General features: G+C 42.0%; 1 protein-coding gene across 2 annotated transcripts; it reads right to left on the bottom strand.

The window, feature by feature from the left end:
• Positions 1-1554: 1554 nt before the first annotated feature.
• Positions 1555-6509, bottom strand: LOC149831324 (Leucine-rich receptor-like protein kinase family protein). 2 transcript variants are annotated; one of them, XM_090013820.1, is made up of 3 exons: positions 2678-6509; positions 1901-2028; positions 1555-1775 (listed from the first exon to the last, which is right to left on the bottom strand). In XM_090013820.1, the coding sequence occupies exons 1-3, from the start codon at positions 5562-5564 to the stop codon at positions 1722-1724; spliced, it is 3069 nt and encodes a 1022-aa protein (XP_089869946.1). In that variant the 5' UTR covers positions 5565-6509; the 3' UTR covers positions 1555-1721. The 2 variants fall into 2 exon arrangements, with proteins under 2 accessions (XP_089869946.1, XP_089869945.1); XM_090013819.1 differs by having other exon boundaries at positions 1555-2028.
• Between the last annotated feature and the right edge of the window lie 3177 nt (positions 6510-9686).

Below are 9686 nucleotides of genomic sequence, written 5' to 3'. Positions count from 1 at the left end.
ATGAAACTCCCTGAGGCAAGGGGTGCACCATGGGTTTACACAGTTGAGAAAGCGACCCTAAGTATGAGAGCTTAGCCAGCATGATTAGTTCACTGATCTGAGGGTGGTTTGCCCGTTCTTCATAGAAAAAAAATAGTAGCTAATATGTTTTCTATACACAACCCAACTAGTTTTTCAATATATATATATACTTATTACAAAATCTGGACTGGATATCTGATGAGGTGGGATTAAATCTGGATCTCAATATATATGTGAATGGATAACCTTGCTACTTACATGCCAAAGATAAAAAGAAAAAAAATTCTCAGACTTTGATCCGAAACTAGTCCCAAATGCCTGCGAAATAGATGCAACATAAAACACCGATTTGAACCCAACTTGGATCTGAAAAAAAAAATCCTATTCAAACCTAAATCAGACCCTAATGCATATTGACATCTTACTTCAACGTGAAAACAGTAAATCAACTTTGGATAATGTTCGACTATATGTAACCTGTGAAAACCCCTACCCCGGTGTAAAACCCAGAAACTTCACTAGCATACAGACAATGTGGGATGTGGATCCGTTTATACCAACTTCACTAGTAAGGCCTGGGTCCAATGACCATTAGATCTTGGTCGTCCTCGTCCTTAGGACGCATATCCAAACTCAGCTTGGTTTTTCTTGCCTTGTGCTTTGTGAGAAAACGGGGCCAGCGAAGGCTTCACGTTGCGAGTACTATAGCCCATGATTTATAACCCTAGAAAACCACACCTGGCACAAAGACCTAGTTGCGCTGGCTCAACCTGCCTACCTCTGGTCATCATGCCCGACCCCCACCCCAGGGCTTATGCTGGACATTGACTTGTGTAGAGAGGAGACGCCCACGAGAATCAAACCTTGCCTGTCCAGCAGCCAAAGGCCTAGGGATGGCAGTGGACCGGGGCAGGGGACAAGGTCTCCACCCCTGCCCCGTTTTAAAATCCGAAGCTTCATACCTGCCTCCATTCCCGCACGGGGATGGATTTTAACCTCCATCCCCGTTTCATGTCCTCCATCCCTAGTCCAAACGGGGGTGAGGCGGGCCGGGCCCCGGTTTCCCCTTAGTCTATAGTCATTCCTTAAAGGACTGGGGGCGGGGCAGGGTTAGGCCAGGATTGGGACAGGGGTGGGGTGGGGAAAAGTGTAAGTCCATCCCTGCCTCCATCCCCGCACGGGGATAGATTTTAACCTCCATCCCCGTTTTATGCCCTTCATCCCTGGTCCAAACGGGATGAGGCGGGGCAGAGCCCCGTTGTCCCCCGGTCCACTGCCATCCCTACAAAGGCCCCACCCCACTATGCCAACCCCCTTTGGAGAGTAATATATCCCACTTGGATTGGACCTGGTCAGGGACCAATTTCTTCTTTGCCCTAGAGCAAGCAATCCTAGTTTCAGTTCTACTCTGCTTCTGGCTGCCCCATGAAACAATGACCGGCTTCAAGAACCCAATCACTTCCAATCACTAATATGCCCATATAATCGGGCTCATAAACTATAAACTGGAGAGGTTGCTGACTCTAATCAACGTAGAAGAATAATCAGGGTTACTTCATGAAGATTAAAATGTTATTCATACAAAGAAGCAAATGGAATACGCAATGAAAGAGTATCTGAGAACTAATCTTCAACAGTGAACGACTTCATTTGAAGGAGTTTCTGATGTTGGAGAAGGGCAAGGTGGTGCTTGTCTAGCATCAATGATCATTGCTCTCACTTCTCGCATGGTTGGCCTGTGTATTGGTGATGTGCTGGTGCAAAACAAAGCAATTTTAAGAACTAAGGACATTTCACCAAGTATCCTCTTATCGCTCAAGTCTAACCGCTCATCATAAATCGCAGTTGGTGACGATGTATTCTGAAATGACCTTCTTACCCATGTGACCAAGCCGCCTCCTTGGTCCAGTGGTTGAACTGGGGGCCTTCCTGTGATTAGTTCTAGTAGCACCACGCCAAAACTATAGATGTCACATTTTTCAGTGACCTTCATTGTGTATGCATACTCTGCAAGAAAGGAAAAAAATAATCGAACATTAGAGGTAATGGCTCTGATCAAAACTAGGGCTACACAACAAGCCCAGATAGTCGTTTGTGTACGAGGTCTGGGGTTCAAATCCCACCCTCTATACACTCGCACCAATTATTTTTTTTCAATGAAATCAATTCGGCTTGAGCCGAGCCAAGCCAGACTCGAGCTTGAACCTGAGCCACATATATAGATTGAATTTACTCGTTTATCTAATAGCTCTACTTAAAAAAGGTAGCCAGCCTTTAGCAGACGCAGAACTGGCTGTGAAGCTGATCCAACGAAGTTGTTTCAAAAACCAAGAATAAACCTATAGATCTAATACTAGCAGCATGGCAAATCACTGGGAAATTCAGATGTAAGCACACCTCTAATAAGATGAAAAATCGACAATGATGTGTGAAGGATGGAAGCAGAAGGAAAACTAAGTGCAAACGATTAGAGACGGAGGGGAAAACCACAGACAATGGAAAAGGATGTGGAGAATGAGAAACTATTTAATCAGTAAGACCTGAACAATATGGTGCACTTTGATTCAGAAAGTGTCACTAGTTACTAAGCAGTGTCGCATTAACTAGAACAGTTGCCAGAAGCACAGAAAATTTATACAGCAAGAAGTATTATTACCAGGGGCTATATAGCCATATGAACCGGCAACAGCAGACATGGATTCTGAATGTGGAAGGTCAATCAACTTGGCCAGTCCAAAGTCTCCCACATGAGCTTCGAGTGTTTCGTCCAGCAATATATTATTAGACTTTATGTCACGGTGAATGATTTGAGGTCTACAATCAGAGTGTAGATAGCACAGACCCTCTGCTGCACCAAGAGCAATTTTATACCGTACATCCCAGTTGAGTGAATGTGCCTCACCATGGAGCAGTTCACCCAGGCTCCCATTTGCCATGTATTCATACAGTAGAAGCTTGGAATCTTTATGGTAGCAGAAGCCATAGAGCTTGACAATGTTACGGTGATTAATATTCCCCAAGGTAGATAACTCAGCCCAGAAACTTCCATCAATGTTGGAATTTTCTCCACGGGAGTCCAGCTTCTTAACAGCAATTACTTGTCCATCTGACATAATTGCCCTGTATACAGTCCCACAAGCCCCTCTTCCTGTGATTGCACTTTCAGAAAAGTTCCCTGTGGCTTCTACAAGATCCTGATATCTGAAGCCTTTTTTGGGAAAATAATGGGAATTTAACATGTAATTATCATCCTTAAGCAAATCAGAAGCAGGTGCCTTGTGATTAACAAGCCAACACACACCACCGACAAGCACCAGGGTTAAAGTACCAGCCACAATTGCATAAATGCTCACATATTTCCCTTTTAATGTACCATTATTTGGAAAATGAGATTGACCAGGAGATATTTGAAGTGAAGGAATTAAACAAGCAACAAATGTTGATCTGCAGAGGGCTTTATTTCCAACAAAATTGCTGGCATCCATCTTCTGAAATACCAGATTGTTAGGGACAGTTCCAGTCAGGTTATTGTTGGAGACATTGCAGACCAGCAGGCTAGAAAGCCTACCAAATGAGATAGGGATCTCACCATCAAGATGATTATCATTCAAATAGAGAGCCTCCAACATTTGTAAATTACCCAGCTCCGCTGGTATCTTCCCAGAAAGGAAGTTATGGCTGAGATTGAGAGCAATCTGCAGGGTAAAAAGCTTACCCAATTCAGATGGTATAGAACCAGATAAACAATTTCCTCCCATTTGCAAATCTGTTATTCGAGATAGGTTCCCCAACATACCAGGTATACTTCCATTGAGTTTGTTATCAGATAGCTTCAACAATTCCAAATTTACTAGGTTTCCAATCTCTTCTGGAACATTGCCAGTTAACTGGTTCCTACTCAGGTCAAGCCTCTGGAGCTTTCTACAGCATGCAATTGCAGGATGAATATATCCAGACAGTGCATTTGAGGAAATATTGAAACTAACAAGCTCTGACAACCCCCCAATGTCCTCTGGAATTTGCCCAGACAAGTAGTTGTTGAACAAAAGCAGCCTCTCAAGGTTCTTTAGCTTCCCTAGCTCAGGAGATATAGAACCAGAAAACTGGTTCTGGAACAACTCAAGAGCTCTCAGATTCACAAGTCCAGCAAGCTCCAAAGGAATACCCCCACTAAGCCTGTTATCCCCTACTCTAAGCTGCACAAGAGACTCACATGTCCTTACTACGAAGGGTAATTGACCAGATAACCCATTTGAGCCAAGACTCAGAAAAACCAATCTTCGTGTCTTACATATTTGGGTTGGTATGCCACCGATGAGGTTGTTTTCAGACAAATCAAGAAATGAGAGGTTGCTATAAGCTCCAATATCTGGAGGGATCTCTCCTTCCAAATGATTGGAGAAGAGCAGTAAGGACTCCAAAGAGGTCAGATTTTGGAACTCAAGTGGGATTTTACCTGTCAAGTCATTGATTGACAAATCTATCCTTCTCAATTGACTTAAACGACCAAGTTCCTTTGGAATGGTTCCCTCCAATAGGTTCTCAAAAAGATGAAGCAACCTAAGACTTTGGATGGCCCCCAGCTCAGTAGGAATCACCCCAATCAACCAATTCTCTGAAAGATCAATCTCGACCAGTTGCGAACAATTCCCCAATTCTCTAGGGATGGTTCCGTTCAACTGGCTAGTATAGAGGTACAGTTTTCTCAACTTGGACAGCCTCCCTATCTCCTTGGGGATCCCTCTGCTGAAATGGTTATTTCTCAAAGAGAGCAATTCTAGACTGCTGCAATTCCCGATTTCCGGAGGAATATCACCAAAAAAAAAGTTTTCCCCCAGAATCAAGCTAGTGAGATTCTTAAGCTTTTGAAGTTCTTTTGGAAGGGAACCTTCAAGTTTGTTCTCAGCTAACCCCAAAGTCTCTAAACTACCACATTCACTTATGTCAGGTGGTACAGGACCCGATAGAGAATTCAAGCCAGCTCTGAGAATCCTAAGCTTCTTCAACATTCTAATTGACACAGGGATCGAACCGTTCAGATTATTACCATACACTATCAACTCCTCAAGAGTCGCCAGGTTCCCAATTTCAGCAGGGATTCTCCCATACAGATGATTCCCATTCAAGTAAAGCTTTCTCAGCTTTGGAAATGAACAAAATTCAGAAGGCATTTCACCAATAAATGCATTTGAACTGAGATCAAGCACTTCCAAAGTAGAACAGTTGGCAAGACTCTTCTGGAGCGAGCCAGAAATGGCATTGTTTGACATGTTCAAAACATCCAGATACCGGACATTACAAACGCTAGAAGATAAAGTACCTGACAAGTTAAATCCATGAAGGTTTATGGAATTCACCTTAAGATCGACGCAACCAACTCCTCTCCATCCACAAGGGGTCGCATCTGAACTGTTCCAGTTCAAAAGTTTGCTATCATCTTCCAAGAGAGTTGCTTTGAACTCCAGAAGATGCTTGCCTTCTTCATTCAGGGATTTCACGTGGATGAAAAAGTGAAGTAAAAGAAAGAACCGAAGGATTACCATATCGAGTAGCAGAAATGAAAAGAAAAAGGGGCAAGCTATGACAGGATTAGAGCAACAAGGAGGGGAAAAAATCACGACCAGAGCGAGTCAGAAGAATGATATCCACCTATTTTCTCCAATAATTGGGGTTCATGAGCCGAAAGAAAAATGATGATTCAAAGGATTACAAGCCACGAATTAACACAGCATTCCAACTCTACCTATTAAATAAAATATATAAGGAGAATAATGCTAAATCTTCCTGAGATCAGTAACTTCTAACAATTAGACACAATGCCTCAAGCATTCTGCACATGAAACCATAGAACACAGCAAAGCCCTATTGTTAAACCAATTTATTCAGAAATCAATCTCTCGTTGTTTCACTGTCTAGTATCAAAAGCTTTCAAGCTATTCTCATGTGAATTCTAAACATAAACGCATCGAAAGATGAATTGCGCTTCATTTCACCCTTAGAGGCAAATTCCGTCAAGAGATCACATATCCAACGGCAAACAAAATGGATGGAGCACTGATCTACAATATCTCGCCTTTTTCCCAAAAAAAAACTCCCGAAATCTTGGCCTACCAAGGCAAAAATGCCCGCAAAAGAAAGTCAATTTTGGCAAAAAAGAATTACTAATCGAACGATTCCCCGCCTTCTCACCACGATTAATTAAACCTTCTTCAGCAACAGACAAGAGTGACAACAGAAAACCAAAAATTCGGCATTTCCATGATTTCTCGCACAATTTTACCAGAAATCGGGACCGGCGCGAGCCAAGTTTCGGTCGAATTCTCCAAGGAAGCACAAGGATTTTAGATCTAGACAAAAAATTAATGGATCGCTCGCTCAGAGACGCTTCTGGATAAGGTCCCTCAACTTTAGAGAGCGTAGGATACTTTACAAAAGAAAACGGATTTCTCTCTCTCTCTCTCTCTCTCTCTCTCTCTCTCTCTCTCTCTCTCTCTCTCTCTCTTTACCTCGATAGGGGGAGCAAGAAGCTCGAGGGGATGCAAACGTCGACGTCGATCTTTACTTACACGCATGCCTTTCCACGGCTTCTTTTTTCTTCCCTTTAACTTTTTCCTTTTTTCCACTTCTTCGTGCATCTTCCCCCTATCCTCATCCTCTGAAATTGACCCCAATCCGAATTAGGGTTAGGATGAGAGGATGGTGGGGGCTTCCAATCGGTTCCCATTGCTATACTATACAACCTGTTTTCCCATTAATTATTGTTGGTTGTCTCTCTCCCTCCTCATGATTCCTGCGGAGAGAGAGAGAGAGACCGCCATAATGAAATTTTGCGAATCAGCTGGCCATGCCACAGGGGCACGCCATTTTGATATCGAGTTCCATAGACACGATCTGACACGTAGACACGGTCACGGATAGCTATTGTCTTGATATTATTTTAATATTTTAAAATGTTCTTAAGTATTATTTAAATAAAAAAAACCTATTTCTAATATTAAAATATCAAAAATTAAACAGCCTGTGTTTGTGTTTTATGTTTTCAAAAAATAAAATAAAAAATAGAACTTGCTCGTCGAAGATGACAAGTGCCCTCGTGTCCATGTGTCTTTGGGACATAGCCAGCTGGTAATCGCGCACTCGCTCAATTCGAGTATCCGACTGCATAGTTTTGGGGCCGAAACGGATCCGATTGGATACTGCCTGCGGTTTGTTTCACTAGCAAATGGGTATAGGGTGGTTGTCTTTGATTACTAAGGTATACGCAAAGGACCGAAGCCGGTCCGGATCCATTATGCCGCCCTTTTGGCATCGGAGCTGAGGGTGAATTCGGTCTCAACCTGTTAGAGACGTCGGTCCAGTTAACCACGCTTTAATTTTAGTGAATTTGGGTTATATACAGTGTCAATGGATTCGGATCTGGTGGGAGACCCCTGAGACCTAATCCGTCTGAAACCAAAACAGATGCTGCATTGCTACATTCAATTGGCTTTTATTTATTTATTTGATTCTGATAGTAACGGCTTATCCAATTTGAATGCAAAGACTGGCTTGGATGTCCAATCAGACGTATAATTTTGGTCGATAGATGGGCCTGGTCGACTTCCTTGTCAGGTTCTTATCCATGACAAGATTTAGGGTACGTTTGGAAGAGAGATAAACTCTCGTAGGAAAAAAAGTTTTGCTTATGAATGTTTTTGATATGCTAGGTTTTTCAAAAGAAAGTTTTTTGCTTGTTTGTATACCATGAGAAAAAACAGAGTGGGAAAATGTGAAAAAATGAAAGAGAAGTAGAGGGTAGTGGTGGTGAAATGGGTGATAGAGAATGTAAAAATAAATTTTTTATTGGTAGAAAATATTCTTCTGTGTTGGGGAGTGTACTTTTTAGAAAAAATCTCTCAGCCAAAAGGTTTCTCATTTGAAAGGCTCAAAAAATCCGTACTAATTTTTTCATTTTACAGGATCTGCTCGCTAGTGTGAGCAAGTGCCCAACCCCACCCAAAAATCCCTCACAGGAGGGTTTGGGCCAAGGTGGGCAGTGCTGACCCGGATCCAAAATGCATGTCCCTTAGGATCGATTCAGAGCCCGTTAAGGCCTCATGAACCCAAAGCGTAAAGAAATTTGGACAAATGTCCATTAAAATTAGGCTTGTTTATCAAATGGGTCAGATTCAGATTGAGTGGTGAGGGATTTACTCAGATCTGAGTTAGAAATTAGGAGATAAATATGTGCAGAACTCAGCCTAATCCAACCCATTTTACATATTCTAGGAAAAACCAATACACTTCACCCATTTTTTGCAAATCCAGTGTCAGTGGGGTTGGATCACATCTGAATCCATAACTCTATCATGTGTTCGAAGTAAGATCCATATGCAAAATTAGACCCACTTATTGAAAATTGGAGTCATCACCGGGTCAACCCAGACCCAACCTGTTTGCAAGCCTACGCTACAAATCTACACACACATATAGATGTAAAAGTGAAAGATTCAGTCTGGATGTAGCCTTTATTGAATCTGGCCTAATCAAATTGTAATTCACATTCAGATTTTAGATTCATATGGAAAAAGGATAGTACTGGATCTCGTTAGCATAAGATAGCTAACTGGATACATTTTCTGCAAATATTTGGATTCGGTTGTGAAGCCTCAAATTGAATTCGATACGTATTATTAATATGATGCTTATCTCTTTACGAGATTTGGATTCACTGACACACTTGCTACAAACATCACTGTGCATTTGTGTTCATCCTGTTTACATTCCTGGTTCGGCCCCTAAATGGATTGCTTAGTAGAAAACATGTTTTATATAATGTGTTTGCAACATGTAAGCGAGTTTTTCAAGGTCTTCAAAAACCAACTGTTTACAGTGTATGAAAATTTCATGACTTAATCATATTTTTACATAAAAGAAACATGGTTTATGATGAAATATTTAGCAAACAAATCATGCTAAACACATCTGCATAGTTAAATTGAATTTATATAGACCATGCGCCTGTGGTTTCCATTTAAAGGCAACTATTTGGTGGTAATGAAGGTAAGAAACTATTGATCTGGAGAATGACAATGAACATGGTTTGGGGCCTGACAAGGGAGGAATCCGTAATGTGGAATAAAGAAGGAAGTATCGATGAAGATGATATGGGAGGATAGCAGGTTTAAAGGCATTAATTGCTGCTCCCATCTACAAGTTGATGGGAGGATATTAGCCACGACTTATCCCACGGTAGTTTTGGATATCAGTAAAGCTGATCCGGTAATCCGGCTGACTCAATTCCTAGTTCAGTGTTTGTTTTTTTGTATAGTGGGAATAAAATACAGGCAACGAAGGAGCATGGATATAGGGAGCGGCTATGTGCCAAAGCCAATGGCATGACAGAATTTCATGTGGGGCCTGCACTCTGTAACTGTGGGCCCTATGCAATGTTGTCATGTGATTGGTTACGGCACTTAGTCATATCACTTAACCGCTCCTTTGATATCAACTCGGCAACCAAAACTCAGCAATCAAGGGGGCTCAGCTGTTAGTGCACGTCACCATGTGTTGGAAAGTTGCAAGTTCAAAACCAATGGTGCCTTGTGTAACTGGTGGGGGTCAGCTGACTAACCACAGCTTGCGTATCAAAAATAAAATACAGGCAACTAAAGCTTGCCATACAC

This window comes from Nuphar pumila, chromosome 7 (assembly GCF_984573655.1).
Source record: "Nuphar pumila chromosome 7, dmNupPumi1.hap1.1, whole genome shotgun sequence".
In the NCBI taxonomy this organism is placed as follows: Eukaryota; Viridiplantae; Streptophyta; class Magnoliopsida; order Nymphaeales; family Nymphaeaceae; genus Nuphar; species Nuphar pumila.
Note: the sequence above shows the minus strand (reverse complement) of the source record. Positions and strands in the feature narration are given on the sequence as shown.

Bases quoted from the DNA above. Each gene is read 5' to 3' on its own strand.
- LOC149831324 (XM_090013819.1), bottom strand. From the start codon at position 5,564: ATGGTAATCCTTCGGTTCTTTCTTTTACTTCACTTTTTCATCCACGTG. The intron at 2,029-2,677 runs GTAATAATACTT...CCTTTCTTGCAG, and splicing joins ATATGGCTATATAGCCCCTG to AGTATGCATACACAATGAAG.